The 23,530-nt window shown below is 44.4% G+C and overlaps 2 protein-coding genes across 2 annotated transcripts in view; one reads left to right on the top strand and one right to left on the bottom strand.

Moving 5' to 3' along the window:
* Window positions 1-19,856, top strand: part of ZNF398 (zinc finger protein 398) — a 29,262-nt gene extending 9,406 nt beyond the window's left edge. Inside the window, exons 4-7 of the mRNA XM_011989542.1 lie at window positions 9,700-9,826; window positions 10,359-10,472; window positions 14,148-14,261; window positions 16,332-19,856. Of these exons, the coding sequence (XP_011844932.1) occupies window positions 9,700-9,826; window positions 10,359-10,472; window positions 14,148-14,261; window positions 16,332-17,485 (1,509 nt within the window). The 3' untranslated portion in view covers window positions 17,486-19,856. The remainder of the gene's footprint in view (window positions 1-9,699; window positions 9,827-10,358; window positions 10,473-14,147; window positions 14,262-16,331) is intronic.
* LOC105546367 (zinc finger protein 777-like) overlaps window positions 1-23,530 on the bottom strand; it is a 374,731-nt gene that overhangs the window by 61,413 nt on the left and 289,788 nt on the right. The window contains 1 exon segment of the mRNA XM_011989547.1: window positions 5,275-5,289. Coding sequence (XP_011844937.1) covers window positions 5,275-5,289 — 15 coding nt within the window.

Genomic DNA, 23,530 nt, shown 5'->3' with positions numbered 1-23,530 from the left:
CCAGGATAGTCTCGATCTCCTGACCTCGTGATCCACCCGCCTCGGCCTCCCAAAGTGCTGGGATTACAGGCTTGAGCCACCGCGCCCGGCCGAATAATTTTTTTAAAAACCTCCATAGATGATTCTAATAAATGGCTGGGGTTGTGAACCACTGATGTGTAGGGTGTTTAAGACCAAGGAAAGGAATTTGGATTTTTAACTAAGGTGTAATGAGGAGAAATTGAAGGGTTTGAAGCAGAGGAATTATATTTGGTTTTATATTTTGAAAGAATCCCTTTGGCTGCTTTGTAGAGAATGAATCGTGGAGGCAAGAACTGAAGAAGGGAGGGAGGAAATACTAAGGCAAGGAGGGATGTAGGTGGCTTGGATGAGGGTAGCAGTTGCAGAGATGGAGAGAAGTGGACAGATACAGGATGTTTGGTGGTAGAACTGACAATAAGAGTTATTGATGGGAAGGCCAGGTGCAGTGGCTCACGACTGTAATCACACCACTTTGGGAGACCAAGGTGGGCAGGTCATGAGGTCAGGAGTTTGAGACCAGCCTGGCCAACGTGGTGAAACCCCGTCTCTACTAAAAATACAAAAAAAATTAGATGGACGTGGTGGTGGGCACCTGTAATCCCAGCTACTTGGGAGGCTGAGGCAGGAGAATCACTTGAACTTGGGACGGAGAGGTTGCAGTGAGCCGAGATCGCGCCACTGCACTCCAGCCCCGGTGACAGTGTGAGACTTCATCTCAAAAAAAAACAAACAAAAAAACAGGTACTGGTGGGAATTAGGAAATAAGGCGTTAGGAACAGTAATTTTAGACCAGTTGCGGTGGCTCATGCCTATAATCCCAGCACTTTGGGAGGCTGAGGCAGGTGGATCATCTGAGGTGAGGAGTTTGAGACCAGCCTGACCAACATAGATAAATCTCTACTAAATATTCAAAAAAATTAGCTGGGCGTGGTGGTACATGCCCGTAATCCCAGCTATTTGGGAGGCTAAGGCAGGAGAATTGCTTGAACCCAGGAGGTGGAGGTTGCAGTGAGCCGAGATTGTGCCACTGAACTCCAGCCTGGGCAACAAGAGTGAAACTCCATTTCAAAAAAAAAAGAACAATAATTATAAATTTACTGTGTGGTAATTTAGTTAGAATTTACTATTCTAAGTGTTCTACTTATTTTAAGGCATATGAGTCTCATAATAACCCAACTTGCCTGAGATCACATAGTTACTTAATATAAATAACAAAGTTGTGTTTTAACTAGGTTGGTTCCAGAGCAGATGCTCTTAACCACGTCAGGTTTACTGACTCAGGCTTTTGACTTGAAGAACTGGGTAGATGGTGTTGGCGTTTCCTTGAGAGGAATAACTTGAGGAAGTGTGGCCTTGGAGGTGGGAGGAAATTAGGAGTTCACCTTTGACAATGTTAGGTTTGAAATGCCTGTGATACTTTCAGGAGAGACGTTTAGTAGACTGAGAAAGTCCAGGACCAGCTGGGCGTGGTGGCTCACGCCTGTAATACCAGCACTTTGGGAGGCCAAGGCAGGTGGATCACAAGGTCAAGAGATCAAGACCATTCTGGCCAACATGGTGAAACCCCATCTCTACTAAAAGTACAAAAATTAGCTGGCCGTGGTGGTGCTCGCCTGTAGTCACAACTACTCGGGAGGCTGAGGCAGGAGAATTGCTTGAACCCGGGAGGCAGAGGTGGCAGTGAGCAGAGATCGTGCCACTGCACTCCAGCGAGACTGTCTCAAAGAAAAAAAAAGTCCAGGACCACGCTCCTGGGGTAGGAGGAGCCAGCAGAGAAGATTAAGAAGGAAAGGCTGGGCCAGCACCATGGCTCATGCCTGTAATCCCAGTACTTTAGGAGGCTCAGGTGGGCGGATCATGAGGTCAGGATTTCAAGACCAGCCCAGCCAATATGGTGAAACCCTGTCTCTACTAAAAATACAAAAAAATTAGCCAGGCGTGGTGGCAGGCGCCTGTAGTCCCACCTACTAGGGAGGCTGAGGCAGGAGAATTGCTTGAACCCAGGAGGCGGAGGTTGCAGTGAGCTGAGATCATGCCATTGCACTCCAGCCTGGGCGACAGGGCAAGAGTCCGTCCCCCCCAAAAAATAAAAATAAAAATAAAAAAGAAGGAAAGGCTGATGAGGTAGAGGAAAAAACAAACAAGAAAGTATGTGGTGTCACAGGGCCAAGGAGAATAAAAAGCATGCCAAGTAGAGAATTGTCATTTGTGTTAACTATGTTACTGGGAGGTTTAGAAAGATGAGAACAGTGAGTATGATTTGTCTACGTAGATGTCACTGGTGGCTTTTACAATAATTGCTTGTGTGGACTGGTAGGATAGAAGACTGAATGGAGCAGGTTTTGAAGAGTGAATGGGAAGAGAGAAAATGGAAAGATGATCAACGACTCTTTCAGATTTTTCTGTGAAGTGTGGTGGAGGATGAGGAAGTACCTGGGAAGGATATTAGAGACATTTCTCATAGAGAACCTTCTCCATAGTACATTTTATTTGTGGATCTGGAGCTCCTCCAGAAGTTCTTGGGATAATTTAAATTTAGTATTCATGGCCGGGCGTGGTGGCTCACACCGGTAATCCCAGCACTTAGATTAGAGGAATGTGCCACCATGCCCAGCTAATTTTGTATTTTCAGTAGAGACAGGGTTTCACCATGTTGGTCAGGCTGGTCTCGAACTCCTGACCTCAGATGATCCGCCTGCCTCAGCCACCCAAAGTTCTGGGACTACAGGTGTGAGCCACCAGGCCCAGCCAGTGTGATACTTTGATACATTTGTATAAACTGTAATGATAAAATGAGGGTAATTAGCATATCCATCACCTGAAGCATTTATCATTTCTTTGTGTTTCGAACACCAAAAAATCTTCTCTTCTAGACCGGGTGCGGTGGCTCACGCCTGTAATCCCAGCACTTTGGGAGGCCAAGGCAAGTGGATCATGAGGTCAGGAGATCGAGACCATCCTGGCTGATATGGGGGTCTCTACTAAAAATACAAAAAATTAGCTGGGTGTGGTGGTGGGCACCTGTAGTCCCAGCTACTTGGGAGGCTGAGGCAGGAGAATGGAGTAAACCTGGGAGGCGGAACTTGCAGTGAGCCGAGATTGCGCCCCCACACTCTAGCCTGGGCGACAGAGTGAGACTCCATCTAAGAAAAAAAAAAAATCCTCTCTTTTAGCTATAAGTTATTGTTAACTATAGTAACCATACAATACTATATAATGCTAGAACTTACTCCTTTAATCTAGCTGTACTTTTTTGTCTGTTAACTGACTTTTTCCTATCTCCTCCACCCACTACCCTTCCCAGCCTCTAGTAACCACCATTCTACTCTCTCCTACTGAGATCAGCTTTTGCCCCGACTGGTCTCTAACTTCTGGGCTCAAGCGGTCTGCCCACCTTGGCCTCCCAAAGTGCTGGGACTGCAGGCGTGAGCCGCTGTTCCTGGCCATGGTGTTTAACTTTCTGTGCCAGGCTTATTTCATTTAACATAATGTCTTCCAGATTCATCCATGTTGCTGCAAATGACAGGATTTCATTTTTTATTATGGCTTCATAGTATACCATTGTGTGTGTTTGTATATATATATATACATATATATATATATATATATATCACCTTTTTCAAGTCCATCCATTGATGGGCACTTAGGATGATTCCATCACCTGGCTGTTGTGAATAGTGCTGCTATAAACATCGAAGTGCAAATATCTCATCAGTTACTGATTTCCCTTCCTTTGGATATATACCCAGCAGTGGGACTGTTGGAACCTAGGGTAATTCTGTTTTTAGTTTTTTGAACCTCCATACTGTTTTACATAACGGCTGTAATAATTTACATTCCCACCAATGGTGTATCAGAGTTCCCCTTTCTGTGCATCTTCACCAGCATTCATTATTCTTTGTCTTTTAGATAATTGACCATTCTAAGTGGGGTGAGATAATACCTAATTGTGGGTTGTTGTTTTTTTTTTTAACAGAGTCTTGCTCTGTCACCCAGGCTGGGGTGCATTGGTACAATCTCAGCTCAGTGTAATATCTGCCTCCTAGGTTCAAGCATTTCTTGTGCCTGAGCCTCCCAAGTACCTGGGATTATAGGTGTGTGCCACCACGCCCAGCTAATTTTTTTTTTTTTGTATTTTTATTAGAGACAGGCTTTCACCATGTTGACCAGGCTGGTCTCGAACTCCTGACCTCAAGTGATTAGCCTGCCTTGTCCTCCCAAGTGCTGGGATTACAGTGTGAGCCCCTGCGCCTGGCCTCATTGTGGGTTTTTTTTGGTTTGTTTTGCTTTTTTAATTTTTGTATTTTCAGTAGAGACAGGGTTTCACCATGTTGACCAGGCTGGTCTTGAACTCCTGACCTCAGGTGATCCACCTGCCTTGGCTTCCCAAAGTGCTGGGATTACAGGCATGAGCCATTGCACCTGGCCGAGTACCTTAATTTTCCTAGAAAACTCTGGGATTTCTTCACAGAATAACTTTCCAGTTTTTGCCTAGGGATAAGTGCCTAGCTTTAGACCAGTCTATACTAGGAAGTGGGATTCTCTTCTGCATATGGTCATTCCCTACATGCAGTCTTAACCCCAACGAGGCAGAATTCACAGTCCTCCTCTGAATGCACTCTTCAGTTTCCCTCACTTGAATGTTTTCTCCATCCCCATTAGGACTAGCCAAAGTTACATCTCTTTTAGAGTCATGCCAGCCCCGTGTCTTGTCCATGTCATTCATTTGCAGATAGTCAAATTCCCCTTTGGGGCAGAAACCATATTTTAATTATCTCAGTGCTTAGGGAAAACCTTGTATGTAGTGGATACTCAGAATGATTTCTTGTGTGAATTAAGTACACTTTGTGTTTGTATCTAACTCTGAGTAACTGTTTAGAAGTAATGTCCTCCACCCTCCTGAAGCTCATAGCTTTAGATTATCACCTTTCTTCTTGAAAACATTGTGAACTCCTAGAGATTGCTCTGTGTCTTATTTTTCCTGTATCCTTTCAGTACCCCATATAGTTTTTTGCAGTCAGAAAACACTTAGTAAATAGTAAAGATTTTTAGACTGGGGGGGCTGGAGTCAGGGTGGGCTGCTGGCTGAGATGGTGTCTGCTCCGCAACCCAAGCAAGCCTGTCAGGAGGAGGGGGGCTTTCTCCAACACTGCCCTCTTCACCCTTGGAGCTTTCCCAGGATTCCTCAGATTTCCCCAGTGCCCCTTTGGCACTGTGTCTTCTCCTCTTTGCCCTACCTCCTCCCTGTCCCACCACCACCTCCTCACCCTGTCTCTCCCTTCTCCTCTTTGCTCTGGCTCCTTGCCACCAGGATCTTTTCCCAACTTTTTTTTTCCTACTAGAGACAGTGGGCTGACAACCTGACTTCCAAAAAATATTAACTGAGGAAAGGTAAAAACTAGTTTTTAGGCCAGGTGTGGTGACTCAAGCCTGTAATTCCAGGGCTTTGGGAGGCTGAGCTCAGAGGATTGCTTGAGGCCAGGTGTAGGATACCAGTCCGGGCAGCATAGCCAGACCCATGCCCACAAAAATTATTTCTAAAGATTGACTTGCCATAGTGGCGTGTGCCTGTCGTCCCAGCTACTTGGGAAGCTGAAATGGAAGGATCACCTGAGCTCAGGAGGTCAAGGCTATAGGGAGCCATGATCACATCACTGCACCCCAATTTGGGTGACAGAGTGAGACCCTGTCTTAAAAACAAAACAAAACACAAAAACAACTAGTTAACAGATTCTGAATGCCTAACATACAGGCATACAAGGTGGCAGGATGAGTACATAAAGATGCCAGAACTACTCAAGCACCTATTAAATGAAAAGCAAATATACCAGGAAAAACTTCAGCACCTGCTTGAAGAACTAAGAGGGGAATTAGTAGAAAAGCTAAGGACTTCGAAGAAATGAAGCTTCAGGTATTAACTCAAAAAAAAAAAAAGGGGGTAATTGTTAAAAGCCCAAATAAAACAAGAATTAGAAACTCCAGTGTTTTTGCAATTGGGATGAAGAAGTGGAAAAGTATAGAGATGAAAGCTTTGCTATAAACATAAATTTCTTCAATCAGAATCTGAAACACTAGGAAGAAGAATTTGCATGTAGTTTAGAAAAAAACCCTAAAATTTGAATTAGAGATTTATTTTTATTTTTATTTATTTATATTCTCTTCAAGACAGGGTCTTGCTTTTGCCCAAGCTGGAGTGTAGTGGTGCTATCTTGGCTAACTGCAGCCTTAAGGCTCAAGTGAGCCTCTTGCCTCAGCCTCCCAAGTGGCTGGGACTACAGGTGTGCAATACCACAGCTGGCTAATTATTTCTTTTTTTTTTTTGGGATGGAGTCTCGCTTCATCGCCCAGGCTGGAGTGCAGTAGCGCGATCTTGGCTCACCGCAAGCTCCGCCTCCCAGGTTCACGCCATTCTCCTACCTCAGCCTCTCAAGTAGATGGGACTACAGGTGCTACTGTGTGTGTGTGTATGTATATATATATATATATATATATATACACATACACACACATACATATATATATATGGAAGCTAAAGTAGCAGATTTAGGGGCTGAAAAAGAGAATTCTGGTGCTCAGTTAGAAAATGTCCTAAGAACACAGGTGTGGCAGTTGGCTGAGATGCGGTTACAGTCAGGTCCCAGGAGGCCAAAAACGTCACCTAAACTATAAGTTAAATGCTCGGAAAAAGAGCCACAATCAAACAATGAACAAAATACCTGGTTTTTTTGTTTGTTTTTAAGATGGAGTTTTGCTCCTGTCGCCCAGGCTGGAATGCAGTGGGGTGATCTCAGCTCACTGCAACCTCCGCCTCCCAGGTTTAAGCGATTCTCCTGCCTCAACCTCCTGAGTAGCTGGGATTACAGGCATGCACCATCATGCCCAGCTAATTTTTTTTTTTTTTAAACAGAGTTTCGTTCTTGTTGCCCAGGCTGGAGTGCAATGGTGTGATCTTGGCTTACTGCACCCTCCACCTTCTGGGTTCAATCAGTTCTCCTGCTTCAGCCTCCCGAGTAGCTGGGATTACAGGCATGTGCCACCACACCGCCAGCTAATTTTGTATTTTTAGTAGAGACGGGGTTTCTCCATGTTGGTCAGGCTGGTCTTGAACTCCCAACCTCAGGTGATCCACCTGCCTCGGCCTCCCAAAGTGCTAGGGTTACAGGTGTGAGCCACTGCACACGGCCACGCCTAGCTAATGTTTGTATTTTTAGTAGAGACGGGGTTTCGCCATGTTGGCTAGGCTGGTCTCAAACTCCTGACCTCAGGTGATCCACCTGCCTTGGCCTTCCAAAGTGCTAGGAGCCACCACGCCTGGCCAAAATACCTTTTTAATCATTAAAGATTACATAAAACTGAACAAGAAAGAAATACCCTGACCAGGCTGGGCATGGTGGCAGTGGCTCACGCCTGTAATCCCAGCAGTTTGGAAGGCTGAAGTAGGTGAATTTTTGGTTTTTGTTTTGTTTTGTTTTTTGGGTTTTTTTTTTTTGAGATGGAGTCTTGTTCTGTTGCCTAGGCTGGAGTGCAGTGGCGCAGTCTCAGCTCACTGCAAGCTCCGCCTCCCAGGTTCACACCATTCTCCTGCCTCAGCCTCCTGAGTCGCTGGGACTACAGGCGCCTGCCACCACGCCTGGCTAATTTTTTGTATTTTTAGTAGAGACGGTGTTTCACCGTGTTAGCCAGGATGGTCTAAATCTCCTGACCTCGTGATCTGCCCGCCTCGGCCTCCCAAAGTGATCTGCCCGCCTCGGCCTCCCAAAGTGCTGGGATTACAGGCGTGAGCTACCACGCCCTGCAAGGTGAATCATTTGAGGTCAGGAATTCAAGACCAGCCTGACCAACATGGTGAAACCCCGTGTCTACTAAAAATACAAAAATTAGCCAGGCGTGGTGGTGTGGACCTGTAATCCCAGCTACTCGGGAGACTGAGGCAGGAGGATTGCTTGAATCCAGGAGACAGAGGTTGTAGTAAGCTGAGATAGTGTCACTGCATTCCAGCCTGGGTGACCAAGCAAGACTCAATCTTAAAGAAAGAAATACACTGACCACTAAAGTCAAAAAACGAAACTTTCAAACATACTAGAAATAACAGCCATGAAACTAGAGGCAACAAGAGTCAGCTAGAAAGGGAAAGGAAAAAGATTCAAAGTAAACTGGATAGTTTACAGTTAGACAATGAAATTCTCAGACCAGCTATTGAACACCACAAAGTGCCCTTAGTAAAAAAAGATCATGTGTTAATATGTAAGGCACCAGATGCCAAGGAAGAAGGTTGTAAAAGATTTGTGGTATTACAGGAAGAAAAGCTAGAAGAATTTGAGAACAAGTTAGCAGATAGAAAATGAAAGTGGAGCACGATGTCTGGAAGCAATCTGAAAAGCATCAGTGTGAAAAGAAACTGTGGGAGGCCGGGTGTGGTGGATCACGGGTCAGGAGCTCGAGACCAGCCTGACCAACATGGTGAAACTCCATCTCTACTAAAAATACAAGAATTAGCGGTGTGTGGTGGCAGGCGCCTGTAATCCCAGCTACTCGAGAGGCTGAGGCAGGAGAATTGCTTGAACCCGAACCCGGGAGGCAGAGGTTGCAGTGAGATGAGATCGCGCCACTGCACTCCAGCCTGGGTGTACAGTGACACTCTGTCTCTAAAAAAAAAATGCAGAGAAAGAAAAAAAATGAAAATTTTGACCTGGAATAGTAAATCAGTAGTTTTCAGATCCAAGCTACCTCACTTTCAGAGTTCAAACCAAATGCTGAAGGAAACGATGAAGACATTAAAACAGGAATGCTGAAATATAAGAAATCAAGCTGAAAAAGTCTAACTAGAAGTCAAAAAGACATTGAAAAAAGAACAGATACAGCAGTTAGAAGAAAAGCATCTCAGAGAAATGTGTAGTCAAGCTAAAGAGAAATTGCAGTGAGCTGCAGTTGCCCAGAAAAAGAGGAAATCTTCCCCTGAAAACAATTGAAGAGATGGCAGGACAAGGTGTAAATCTGGGAGGCAGGTAGAGAAGAAATGGAAACAAAATTGGGTTTTAAATAGACAAAATGTTCCATTTGAAGAATATGCAAAGCTTCAGAAAAGACTAAAGGATACACACAGAAGCCATAATGAATTTTGAAGTTTAATTTTGGTTCCTAACATGCCTCCAAAGTCAATCCTGTTTGCTCTCAGTCATCAGCCATGGTATTATCCTTTCCTCCTCATGTGCAGGATGAACAGCATCAAAGGGAACTCTGTACTTGGCAAAAGACTGGAGGTAATAGAAACAACACAAAGAAAACAAATAGAGGAATTTTGGATCTCCTGGAGAGTGATGTTCTTAGAGAAAAGGCATTTTAAAAGGGGTGAAATCAAAGACTCAATAAAGCCTGAAGTTTTAACATACATGGTATTTAGATATTTTATTACTGCTTACCAGAATACTGGAATGTGCCTCAAGAAAAGGTCCCAGCTTTATTTAAGGTACTCATGCTGTATTGCATGAGTACTGGGATTTTAGGATTTACTAATGACAAGTGAAGCGTTAAAAGAAACTGTTTCAGAGATATTTAGAATATTTATTGACCACCCTTTGAAAATGTAAAATAAAATAAAAGGAACTAATTGGGGGAAAGAGATTTATTGAATGACTGAATTATAATGGGAGGAACTAACCCATGTGATTGTAATTTTAGGTGCCTGTGGCATTTGATGATGTCTCCATCTACTTTTCCACTCCAGAGTGGGAAAAATTAGAAGAATGGCAAAAGGAACTTTACAAGAATATCATGAAAGGCAACTATGAGTCTCTCATCTCCATGGGTGAGGCTGAGTTGACACCTTTTGAATGAAGTGACAGCAGCTCCAAGAGGGCTCAAAACAGTCCCTTTTCCTCCAGTGACCTCATTCTCACTCTGTCTTCACACACTTCGAATTCTGGTTTCAAGCCAAAAGATGACCAATTCATTCTTGCTAAATAGGAATCATAATCTCTCCTTTTACCAAATTTTAGGGCAGAGAATGAAGTTCAGGGTTATGGGTGTGACAGCTGGTGGTTTCAATGGGTATCCTTCACTTTGAAAGGAGCTTGACTTCTCCCCCTTGAGGCACACTGTCACTCTGAAAGCAGTGCTAACCTAGCACATGTGCTTTCCCCACACATTACATCTCCACTGCCTGCTTTCCTGAATAGATATCCACAGTTGAAGGTGGATAGATGGGAAGAAGTGATATGAAGTCTAAAAGAAATTGCCTGGGACTGTGACCACAAAGCTTCAGCTCAGCCTTGATGGCAATTAGTTGTCTTCCTCATTTATCTTTTTGTCATACCCTCTCTTCCTTTTTCCTCTCCTAGATTATGCTATAAATCAGCCTGATGTCTTATCTCAGATTCAACCAGAAGGGGAACATAATACAGAGGACCAGGCAGGGCCAGAGGAAAGTGAGATTCCCGCAGACCCCAGTGAAGGTAAGTGGGTGAAGAGATTCCTACTTCTCGTCTCCCTTTCCTGGTCAGAGATGGTGGCTCAGAACTAAGCAGGGCTTAGGGGCGTCTAGAGCCATTCATTGCTAAAGCAACTAGATTTTGAATGTGTCATCAGGCATTTAAATATAAAAGGGAGCTTAGAGGTCACCTTGTCCAGTATCTTCACTTATCAGTACTACACATCTAACAGGTACTAGTTGCATTCCCTGACAGAAGTACTGACACCTAGCTGTTTAGTAAAATAAACGTGTCCTTGCATGATGAAGGAGGCAGTCATGCTCATCTGGACTAAAGTGGCTTGAGCAAACGTAAGCGTGGCCCTTCATAAGTGCTGAAGGGACTAGGAGTCTGCATGGTCCCTCCAAGATGCATGGAATCAGTAGACGCTGATGACATCCACCTGGGCAACATGGATTTTCTCAGGTCTGGAAAGCTGGCTATCATGAACTCTTCCTAACTTTTTGGTTGGCAGCTGCTTAATATTGTGTGGGAAAGACTGCCAACCAAAGTCCGGTTGTATTGTTTCTCTCATGCCTCACCTTTGCTGTCAGAAAATTCTCATACACTTTTTTTTTTCTTTGTTGGATAGAAGCACACAGTTCATCCTCCAGGCATCTCTGTTACATGAACTTCTCTTACAACCTACCTGCTGTCCCATACAGTTATTTTTTTCTTTTTCTTTCTTTATTTATTTTTTTGAGACGGAGTCTTGCTCTGTCGCCAAGACTGGAGTGCAGTGGCGTGATCTTGACTCACTGCAACCTCTGCCTCCTGGGTTCAAGCGATTCTCCTGCCTCAGCCTCCCAAGTAGCTCAGATTACAGGCATGCACCACCACACCCAGCTAATTTGTGTGTGTGTGTGTGTGTGTGTGTATATATATTTTTGTTGTTGTTAGAGATGGAGTCTCACTGTCGCCCAGGCTGGAGTGCAGTGGCGCAATCTGCTGGGAATACAGGCGCCCGCCACCACGCCCGGCTAATTTTTTGTATTTTTTCAGTAGAGACAGGGTTTCACCGTGGTCTCAATCTCCTGATCTTGTGATCTGCCCACCTTGGACTTCCAAAGTGCTGGGATTACAGGCGTGAGCCACCACGCCTGGCCAGATTTATTTATTTATTTATTTATTTGAGAGGGAGTCTCGCTCTGTTGCCCAGGCTGGAGTGCAGTGGCCAGATCTCAGCTCACTGCAAGCTCCGCCTCCCAGGTTTACACCATTCTCCTGCCTCAGCCTCCCGAGTAGCTGGGACTACAGGCACCTGCCACCTTGCCTGGCTAGTTTTTTGTATTTTTTAGTAGAGGCGGGGTTTCACTGTGTTCGCCAGGATGGTCTTGATCTCCTGACCTCGTGATCTGCCCGTCTCGGCCTCCCAAACATTTGGTAGTTTTTAGAGCACTAACTCATCATTCAGAATTTTTTTTTTTTTTTTTTTTTTAAGATGGAGTCTCGCTCTGTTGCCCAGGCTAGAGTGCAGTGATGCCATCTTAGCTCACTGCAACCTCCACCTCTGGGGTTCAAGCGATTCTCCTGCCTCAGCCTCCTAAGTAGCTGGGATTATAGGCGCCCACCACCGCAGCCAGCTGATTTTTGTACTTTTAGTAGAGACGGGGTTTTACCATGTTGGGTCAGGGTGGTCTCGAACTCCTGACCTCATGACCCGCCCACCTCAGCCTCCCAAAGTGCTGGGATTACAGGCATGAGCCACTGCACCCAGCCCATTCACAAAATTTTTAAAAACAAGCAGGTAAGTGTTTTAAAAGTCAGGTTTTTTGGCTAGGCATGGTGGGTCATGCCTATAATCTCAGCACTTTGGGAGGTTGAGGCAGGTGGGTCACCTGAGCTCAGGAGTTCAAGAACAGCCTGGGGAACAAGGTGAGACCCCATCTTTACCAAAAATACAAAAAATTAGCTGTGGTCCCAGCTACTAGGGAGACTGAGGTGGGATAATCGCTTGACCCTGGGAGACAGAGGTTGCAGTAAGCCGAGATTACGCCGCTGTAGTCCAGCCTGGGTGACAGAGTGAGACCCTGTCTCAGAAACAAACAAACAAAAGTTAGATGTTTTGAATGGAAAGTTAATCCTCTGGATATCAGTTAAGAGGTCTTCTTCCTTATATCCAGTCTTTCCGCCTCTGCCTTTTCCCTTATAGGTGTGTATGTGTATTACATCTGGAAGAGAACGAAGATAAGATTAGACTATGTTTAATACACTTCAGCTTTGCTTTTAGGTTGGAAGGCAGCTGTTGCATGTGCTAAAATCTATTTTCCAAATCTCTCCCCATAACCTGATGGTCTTTTGGGCTGTAGTCTTATCCCAGCCTCTTATTTCTGCTTTGAGAACACCTTTAGTTTTCAGTGGCATCTAACTGATTTAAAAGACATTGGGGTAAAGTAGTGAGTTCTGTTGATTTGCTGTGAATTTAACCATATTCTGCTCACAAGGCTGTGTTTGAGAAATAACCATAGAGAGCTTCAGGGTACTCTCTGGAGCTTGACAAGCTCTCTTGTCAGCTTGACAGCTTGTCCATTTAGTCCAAAAAAAAAAAAAAAAAAGGCAATATAGGCCTAGGTTGTAATAGCTAGCACGGCTGTTTTGGTACTGATCAGATGAGGCATGTTGTGTGCAAAGCCTCTATAGGCTGTGCACTTTTTCTTTCAGAAAGAACCCCCAAGACCTGAAGGACTTGCCAATACTATATTCTTCCCCCTCCCAGCATTTAGGAAGCAATGACTTGTATCATTTAGTAGACAAAGGTAACATATCTCTTAGAAAGAGCCCAGAATTGGGAATCTGAAAAGAGTGTTTCTAAGGAGTTGGATTCTGTGTCTGTACTGACCTAACTTTGTAATTCTGGAAATTGATTTGGTTTTTTGTTTGTTTGTTTGTTTGTTTGTTTTGAGATAGAGTTTTTTTGCTCTTGTTGCCCAGGCTGGAGTGCAATGGTGCGATCTTGGCTCACTGCAACCGCTGCCTCCTAGGTTCAAGCGATTTTTCTGTCTCAGCCTCCTGAGTAGCTGGGATTACCAGCGCCTGTCACCACGCCTGACTAATTTTTTGTATTTTTAGTAGAGACAAGAGTTTTGCCATGTTGGCCAGCTGGTCTTGAACTCTTGACCTCAGATGATCCACTTGCCTCGGCCTCCCAAAGTTCTGGGATTATATGCGTGAGCTACCACACCCAGCCTGTATGCATTTTTTAAAAGGCTGGTTATGTGTTATTGTTATAGTTATTTGGAAATAAATCTTTGGGGCCGGGCGCGGTGGCTCAAGCCTGTAATTCCAGCACTTTGGGAGGCCCAAGTGGGTGGATCATGAGGTCAGGAGATCGAGACTATCCTGGCTAACACAGTGAAACCCCGTCTCTACTAAAAAAAAAAAAGAAAAAAAACTTAGCCAGGCGTGGTGGTGGGCACCTGTAGTCCCAGCTACTCAGGAAGCAGAGGCAGGAGAATGGCATGAACCTGGGAGGCAGAGCTTGCAGTGAGAGGAGATTGCACCACTGCACTCCAGCCTGGGCGACAGAGCCAGACTCTGTCTCAAAAAAAAAAAAAAAGAAAAATATTTGAACGAAATACAGTATTCGACAAACCAACATGATTATCTCACCTTCTTATTCAAGTTCATGAAGGCCATTTTTTTTTCCCTCCCATAAATTAGAGCGTGGTATTTCAACATCAGATATTCTGTCTTGGATTAAACAAGAAGAAGAGCCTCAGGTTGGGGCCCCACCGGAGTCCAAGGAAAGTGACGTGTACAAAAGCACTTATGCTGGTGAGTAAGAAATTAAAGAGGTGTTCATGTCCATATCTAGCTCGTGCCAGGACTGACTGAAGAAACAGCAGGTGAAATTTGTAGAGGCAAATGTGTAGGAAAAGAATGAGGGAAAGAAACAAAGCCATGCTCAACATTATGAATGAAACCAAACAGTCACTAAAATAAATTTTAAGTGAGAAAATATACTCCTACGTGCAAAGACAAATGAGAATTGTCAGAACAAGAAAAATAAGTGCATACAGACGAACCAAAATTATGGGGATGGGGAAAGACAGAAGAACATGTGAAAATCATGTAGAAAGGGTAGAAAAAGTGGGAGTGGGGTGGGGAGACAAGCTCTGGAGACAGAAATGGCGGTGGAGAAGTGTAAATGGGAATGTTAAGTAAGGGCCCTCCCTCAGTGAAAGGAAAAATCAATGATGGGAGTAGAAATAGAAGTATCTTCCTTCTAAGATACTTTTGCCATTTGTATTGTAGAAGAGAATCTCAAGATCAGAAGGGTCGCAGTCATTTATACAGCTTAATGCAGTCTGTTTTTTTAGTATTTTCTGTGCTCTGTGTTCTTTTAGACTGGGAAACACAAATGAAAAATAAGACAGTTTTAGCTCTTGAAGAAACTTATACTAGGGACATACATATCAGTACTAGGCAAGCCTGTTAAGTATCAAGGATGAGTGGGGTGGATGACTTACATAAACGAATGAGAAGTTTCAGGAACATGCATCAGGTTGGGCTTGGTGACTCATGCCTGTAAGCCCAGCATTTTGGGAGGAAGTTGAGGTAGGTGGATCACTCGAACTCAGGAGTTCAAGACCAGCCTGGGTAACATAGGGGGATCCTGTCTCTAAAAAAAAAAAGGAGAACATGCATCAGTTTTAGTTTAGGTATTTAGATAAGACCTAAGGAAGGGCATAAAGCCACAATTGTACCTTAGAAGATTGGTATGATATGGTTGGGTATAATTTGGGAAGATGGGGAGAGAGGGGTAGCATTCTGCAAAAGGGAGGACAGAATAAGTAAAGATGCATAGCAGAAATGTGTACTCTGTTCTCAGGGGATGTAAAGAGACAGCTGACCCCAGTGATGGGTTGATCTGATAGAAATAGGAATAGATGATTATGTGATTTTAGGCTTTGTCACAACAGGCAATAGAGAAAGTTCTTGAGTAGAGGTAAAATATGGTGAAAGTGACATTGGGAATATTGATGCCAAGGATTTTCTGTTTCTTAACAGATAGCATAGAAGAGGTACAATGTTAAATTTTCTGATGAGGGCTGGGTGTGGTGGCTCATGCCTGTAATCCCAGCACTTTGAGAGGCTGAGGCAGGTGAACCACTTGACTCCAGGAGTTCAAGACCGCTGGTCAACATGTCAAAACCCCATCTCTACTAAAAATATAAAAGTTACCTGAGCACGGCTGGACACGGTGGCTCATGCCTATAATCCCAGCACTTTGGGAGGCCGAGACGGGTAGATCACGAGGTCAGGAGATCGAGACCATCCTGGCTAACACAGTGAAACCCTGTCTCCACTAAAAATACAAAAAATTAGCTGGGCGTGGTGGCGGGTGCCTGTAGTCCCAGCTACTCAGTAGGCTGAGGCAGGAGAATGGCGTGAACCTGGGAGGCGGAGCTTGCAGTGAGCCGAGGTTGCGCCACTGCACTCCAGCCTGGGTGACAGAGCGAGACTCTGTCTCAAAAAAAAAAATTACCTGAGCACAGTAGTGCATACCTGTAATCCCAGCTACTTGGGAGACTGAGGCAGGAGAATTCCTTGAATCCAGGAGGTGGAGGCTTCAGTGAGCCAAGGTCACGCCACTGCACTCCATCACGGGCGACAGAACGTGATTCTGTCATAAAATAAAATAAATTTAAAATTTCATTTTATTTCTCTGATGATTTGTCACAGAGACCACTGTTGTCTTGGTTATTATTGCAACCTTCTGCTGAGTTTCTGATCTGAGCTAGTTGAGAGCTTGGAGTGATCTGTTAGAGCTGGGTAGGAATGCGTGAGAGTTGCTAGTGAGACAGTTATTGATAGGTATAACTCTGGAGTCTTTTCTTTCAGATGAAGAGCTTGTCATCAAAGCTGAAGGCCTTGCTAGATCCTCGTTGTGCCCTGAAGTTCCAGTCCCTTTCTCTTCTCCACCAGCAACAGCAAAGGATGCTTTTTCAGATGTGGCTTTCAAAAGCCAGCAGTCTACATCCATGACACCTTTTGGACGTCCAGCCACTGACCTGCCTGAAGCCTCTGAGGGACAAGTGACTTTTACTCAGTTGGGTAGCTATCCCCTCCCACCTCCAGTTGGCGAGCAGGTGTTCTCATGCCACCACTGTGGCAAGAGTCTCAGCCAAGACATGTTGCTGACCCACCAATGTAGCCACGCTACTGAGCACCCCTTACCCTGTGCCCAGTGCCCTAAGCACTTTACTCCACAGGTGGACCTCAGCAGCACCTCCCAGGACCATGCCAGTGAGACGCCCCCCACCTGCCCACACTGTGCCAGGACTTTTACTCACCCATCAAGACTTACCTACCATCTTCGGGTCCATAACAGCACTGAGCGTCCTTTCCCCTGTCCTGATTGCCCCAAGCGCTTTGCTGACCAAGCTCGACTCACCAGCCACCGGAGAGCTCATGCAAGCGAAAGGCCCTTCCGCTGTGCCCAGTGCGGCAGGAGCTTCAGCTTGAAAATCAGCCTCCTGCTCCACCAGCGGGGTCATGCACAAGAGCGCCCTTTCTCCTGCCCTCAGTGTGGCATTGACTTCAACGGCCACTCGGCCCTTATCCGTCACCAGATGATCCACACAGGCGAGCGTCCTTACCCCTGCACTGACTGCAGTAAGAGCTTCATGCGCAAGGAGCACCTGCTGAACCACCGGCGGCTGCACACGGGCGAGCGGCCCTTCAGTTGTCCTCACTGTGGCAAGAGCTTCATCCGCAAGCACCACCTCATGAAACACCAGCGCATCCACACCGGGGAGCGGCCCTACCCCTGCTCCTACTGTGGCAGGAGCTTCCGCTACAAGCAGACACTCAAGGACCACCTGCGTTCGGGCCACAATGGAGGCTGTGGCGGTGATAGTGACCCATCGGGTCAGCCCCCCGACCCACCAGGTCCCCTCATAACTGGGCTTGAAACTTCTGGCCTGAGTGTCAACACTGAAGGTCTAGAGGCCAACCAGTGGTATGGGGAAGGGAGTGGAGGGGGAGTTTTGTAAATCCAAATCTCTGTGGCTTCATGGTTGTATATGCTCACAGTAGGGTACAAAATCCAAGAGAAAGTCTGTGAGCCCCATCCAACACCCACAGTAATTATTACCTGGTACATCACTGAATTTGGGGTCCTATACACTTGACTAGAGACATGGTTGTGGTTTGGAATTTCACACACTTACAAGAATACCACATTTTGAAACCCAGAAAGACCTGGAAAGGGGCCCAGGACCTCCATCTTTTCAAAGATACAACAAAAGCAGAAGTTACAAGAATATTGTGGAGAGGTTGGAAAGCAGGATTTAACCTCTGGTTCTCTTGTTCTCAGAGAACAGCAGGTTGATAGTAGATTATGTCTCTAGGTAGAGACAGGTACATGGGAAGAGTCTCCAAAACTGGAAGCCCATCATGAGGCATGAGAATGTTTAACCATAAAGCCCTTTATTAGCTCCTTGATAGCTAAGATGGTTGTTGGAGAAAGTGCTTAAGCCACTGTTGATGTTGCTGCCTCCTGTCTGAAAACCAGCCAAGATCTGTTCACAAGCCTCTGTGGCTACCTTTCCCTGAAACATGGTAACTCAAGACTGCCTGCCTAGGTTTCTTAGATTAATTCTTCACATACATTTTGTTTAATATTGGTTGAATATGAAATCTGACTTTAAAAGATTATTAAGGAGAACATTCCTTAACTATACTGGCTTGATTTGAAACAGGCTCTTATTGCCATTTAAAGTGCTAGAAACCTTTGGCAAAGTCCTGGTTAAAAAATTGGCAACAGTTTTCTCAGTCCCAGCTTTAAAAGCTAGAGACCTCAGAGAAATAGCTGGCTTAACAATGATAGAACGGCCTAAAATTTGTGCCTACACCATGTTCTGAGAGTCGTTCACATCCAATTCTTCCTTATCTTTTCCAAGCCAGTAAGTTGGCTTCTCCATTCCTGGTGTGTGATATTCTTGACAGTCATCAACAACAAAGATCACAGCACTTTCCGGAAGCATGGAGCTTCCAGAAAGTGAACTCTTCATCCTCAGTAGTGAGATGATAACAGTGTTGTAATGCAGCTTTCTTGAGTCATCAGAGAGAGTGTATGTTCACCCTATCTGGCTGTATCCCATTGACAGTGGACAGATTGAGGAACTTCCTAGATCACTGAGAACTAAGCACCATGCATAGACAACAACAGTTTGTTCCTGCCTGTATTGCTTTTAGGGGCTTTGACTACCATTCGTTCTTTTCTTGGGGTGATTTAATCACCTGGGAGCATCCGAGTCTGCTGCTAAGTGGCTTTGCAGCTGGGCCTAAGTTCTGTTTCCTTTATGGATCTCAAATTTTCATCTGCACAATGAGGCTGTTGAAAGGAAAAAAAGTGAGCCTCTAGGAGTTACTAAAAAAAAAAATCTTGTGATACATTGCTTTTCCTGCCAAAATTCTGTCTCTGTCTTTGGCTTCTGTCCAGGCAAAGCGAAATAAGACAGCAAAATGAAAGCAGATAAATTCCTGCTGAAACTTGACTAAAATTTATTTGATTTGTTGTTTGACTCCCACTTGGAAGCCTGAGGTAGAAGACAGAATGCAGAAGTCCTACATCTTGGGCAGAAAATGTTCATTCCTATACTCTTGTTTCCTCTGCTTCTTCCTGAGGTGCCTAGAACAAGGTCTGGAAATGTTTAGTCAGGATATTTTCTTGATGAAGTGATAAGGGAAGGACCCATTTTTTGCTTATCACCTAGCCCAACCTTCACTCTCTCTAGTTATGCATAACAACACTAGGAAAAGGTGTTAGCCCAGCTAACTTGGCTTCTGGAAAGGCTGTGTCTGAACATGTTGCTCTGTAGGATAATCACATTTACAAAACATCTGCTCTATGACATTCACAATACCAGGGACCGTGGGAGACACAAGAAATGTGTGCCTGCTGTCATAACTTACAGTGGAAAAGCCCAATAACACAGAACAAGACATGATGGGCAGTACCGTAGCATATTGGGATTAAGAGCTTTCTAGCCAGAATCTGGACCTATACCATGGGAAGATTTAGGGGTTCTGGGAATCCCTAAGCCAGGGTTCTGGCTTCATTGGCAACCCACTATGAACTTGAATGTGAGATTTAGCTCTAGTTTGCACCTTGATTTCCCCAGTGAAAAGGGAGAAGAGCCAAAGTATTGTCTAGGTGCTGAGTTCCTTTTCTGAATGGATTTCAAGCATTTGCCAGGGTATGCTGGAGGAGGGACTCCTACAGTAGGTGAGATGTGGGACTAGGTAACACTTTAAATACTTTTTTACTCAAAGATTTGCCAAGAGCACAGCTTATTAATGAAAGAGACCTGTGGATTGAAGTGCTGCAGATAGATCCCACAGTCCCTTGTGAAAGGAACTCAAATACAAATGAAGCAAGAGCCCTAAAACGGAATGAAAGAGGATGTGTGAGGCCGTCTCAGAGAGATGGAAGCAGGCGTGATACTAATCCTCAGCCCAGGAATAAAGTAGAGAGTTCAACTGTTACTCTTTTCTTTCATCAGTCCCCTATCAGTTAGAACTGCAGGCCAGCTCCAAAGAGTGCTTAAGATTCAAAAGTGGATAAGTAAAATGGATCAGTGGGAAGGATAAGGTGTCCAACAGAAAGTGTGGGGGAGAAACTCTTAGCCCATCAAGTGCTCCTGAGAGAAACCATGCAAATTTAACTCTTCAGTTAAAGAAATACATGAGAACTGCTTGTCATGACCAGAGAAGATAGGAAAGGGGAAACCCCAGAAACGTGCTCTTCATCTGTCAGCCTTTTGGACCAAGAAGTTGTCACTATTACACATAAGCACCATTCCCTTAGAGTGGATCCAGGTGTTGACTATAACCAGATTTACTCTTTGCTTACTAGGTTTTTCATTGTCACCATTGGATGAACCTCTGGTTTAGCCACAGTTGTGAAAATAAATGGAAGTTGGTTGATTGTCTAGAAAGTGAAAGAAGATGGCCCTGCTCCTTTTCTGCTGACCGTTTAGTATTGGAAACTCCTACTTCCCTTTTCATTAATAATAAAGTGTGCAAGGTTCCTATTGGGGGGAAGGTGTGGGGCTCTGCTGGGCTTCTCTTGAGCATATCTGAGAAATGTTCATGCCTGTCTCAACCAGGACCAGACCCTGTGACTTACTAGGTAGTAACAGTCCACAAAAACCTCATTGATTAAAAAAAGAGAGAGAGAGAAAGGACCTCATTCCAAATGGAATGGAAATCCCAAATTTCTGCTCAGGTTTTCTCTGAGGAGGGATAGGACACCCGCCCTTCTTCCCATGTCTTAGCTTCTTAAACTACAAAAAGCATCCTCAGTGGCTGCCTGAGGGCAGCTCACTAGCCACGAGCAAAAGCATCTTTCCCAGACAATTTTCTTATGGACAAGGACCTCTGATGTCACTAAATACATTTTTTTTTTTCTTTCTTTGGGCCTTATTGATATTTCTAACCCTGTTCTCTTTAGTCTTGGTTTTTTGTTTGTTTTTGCTGAAAAATTCTTTTCAGAGAAGTCTCACTGTGTTGCCATGTTGCTCAGGCTGGTCTTGAACTCCTGGGTTCAACCTCCTGCCAAGGCCTCCCAAAGAGCTGGGATTATAGGTGTGAGCCTCCTTGCCTGGCCTAGCTCCGGTTCTTTATCTGTAGCAAAGGAGCAGTCATTTCTCACAGGATTTATACACAGAGGCCGTTCTTTGTTTTTGGTTTTTGTTTTTGAGATGGAGTCTGGCCCTCTTGCCCAGGCTGGAGTGCAGTGGTGTGATCTCAGCTCACTGCAACCTCTGCCTCCCGGGTTCAAGTGATTGTCCTGCCTCAGCTCCTGAGTAGCTGGGATTACAGGCACACACCACCACACCTGGCTGATTTTTGTATTTTTAGTAGAGATGGAGTTTCACCATGTTGGTCGGGCTGGTCTCGAACTCCTGACCTCATGATCCGCCCACCTTGGCCTCCCAAAGTGCTGGGATTACTGTGTCTGGCCCGTTCTTTGTTTTAAAATGTTTCAGACTCTTAAAAGCAAAAGATGTTACTCTTTTCTTTCATCAGTCTGCTATCAGAACTGCAGGCCAGCTCCAAAGAGTGTTTGCTTAAGATTCAAAAGTGGATAAGTAAAATGGATCAGTGGGAAGGATAAGGTGTCCAACAGAAAGTGTGGAGGAGAAACTCTTAGCCCATCAAGTGCTCCTGAGAGAAACCATGCAATTTAACTCTTCAGCTAAAGAAATACGTGAGAACTGCTTGTCATGACTAGACAAGATAGATCAGATTGGTGGGGGCAGGGAGTGTGCAGAGCCTTAACAACAATACATCATGTATGTTAGTACAGCTTAATGGTTATGAGCAGGGACTCTGGAGTCCTCGATTCAAGTCCTGACATCATAAGTAAGATAACTGATGTGTTATTTAACCATCCTGAGCCTTAGTTTCCTTATCTGTAAGATAGGGATGACAATACCTGTGTCTCAGAGGTGTTAAGGCTGAGGAGGGAACCTATGTAGTGTTTAACACAGGACCCTGACAGGAGGTGTTCAGTATCAGCTATCAGGAAAGATTTTACAGGACCAACCAGATGGGGGATCATAAAGCCGGGCTGAATTTGAAGTGAAGGTGCCAAGAACGGAGGCTGCTCTGCAGAACTATCGGGCCAGAGCATATTGTTTCTTGCAGAAAACAATATGGAAGGTTCTGTTTACGTATCTTGCAGGAGTCATTTGTCACTTTCTAGGATGTTATTCCTCCCTTCTGGCCTTGTTTTAGTTTCTTTTTAAATGAGTAACTGGCACAATCATATATATATACACACATACACAATGATTTTGCTCAACTTGGTTAAATTGCCTCTTCAAAAAAAAAAAAAATTTACCCTTAAGACCAACCTCCCATCAAAGGCGGCAGATATTATAGCCCAGAGATGCCTCGAAAGCAGTGTCCTGCAGTGTTCTCAAAAATTGCTGGGTTACATTTCAAATAAAACACTTGATAAAGGCCAGGCACGGTGGCTCATGCCTGTAATCCCAGCACTTTGGGAGGCCAAGGCGGGCGGATCACCTGAGGTCAGGAGTTTGAGACCAGCCTGGCCACCCTGGCAAAACCCCATCTCTGCTAAAAATACAATTAGCCAGGCGTGGTGGCGGGTGCCTGTAATCCCAGCTACTCGGGAGTCTGAGGCAGGAGAATCACTTGAACCCTGGAGGCGGAAGTTGCAGTGAGCCGAGGTTGCGCCACTGAACACCAGCCAGGGTGACGAGCGAAACTCCATCTCAAAAAAAAAAAAAAAAAAAAACAAAACCATAAAATATTTGATAAAACCTCATTGAGCTATGCGGCTTTATGTTTATTAGCAAAACCAGTATTTACTGTAAAATCTTAGAACTGGTCTAAAACCTAAGCTACCCAAGAACAGAGGCCATGTATTATTTTGTATTCCTCATGACGCCACATGCTTTTAGGCACATGGTTGCTCAATGAATAATTGTATAGTAGGAAGGTCACCAGAAGTAGGAGTTAAAAAGTGGATGATGGTCCTTGCTTAACATTCTCTACTTGTATGGGGCAAACTACCTAATTTACAAAGATCTCATTTTCCTATCTCTAATGTGAAAATAGAACAACATAGTAATATGAAGTCCTTTCTTCTGGATTAGGATTGTCAGAGTTGGGGAAAAGATCCTTCAATTCTAAAATTACAGAATTTAAGATTTTACTTTTGGGTCCTCTTTCCTTGTCTGGTTTCTTCCTAGATTCTGCCCTTTTGAGTGATTGTTCTGCACAGCAGTATAAACATCTTGGAGAGGTATGTGTTTTTACAGACTAAAGAGTCTCATTCTATCCATATTATTATAACTCCAAAGCTACACAAACTGAAAAAGTTCTAGCAAAAGTAGAAAATTTTGTTTTAAATAGAAAGTATACATTTAATTCACTTTTTCAAAACATAGGAAAACAAAGTAATTCTTTTGCTAGGGTGCTGGGTAATTCAATGATTACTTTTCCCTATAAATTTTGTGTAATGTAAAGCTCTTTGTGTAAACCTTTTTTTTTTTTTTTTT

Source organism: Mandrillus leucophaeus, unplaced genomic scaffold (genome assembly GCF_000951045.1).
Source record: "Mandrillus leucophaeus isolate KB7577 unplaced genomic scaffold, Mleu.le_1.0 Scaffold357, whole genome shotgun sequence".
In the NCBI taxonomy this organism is placed as follows: Eukaryota; Metazoa; Chordata; class Mammalia; order Primates; family Cercopithecidae; genus Mandrillus; species Mandrillus leucophaeus.
This window is presented reverse-complemented; position numbering and strand designations above follow the sequence as displayed.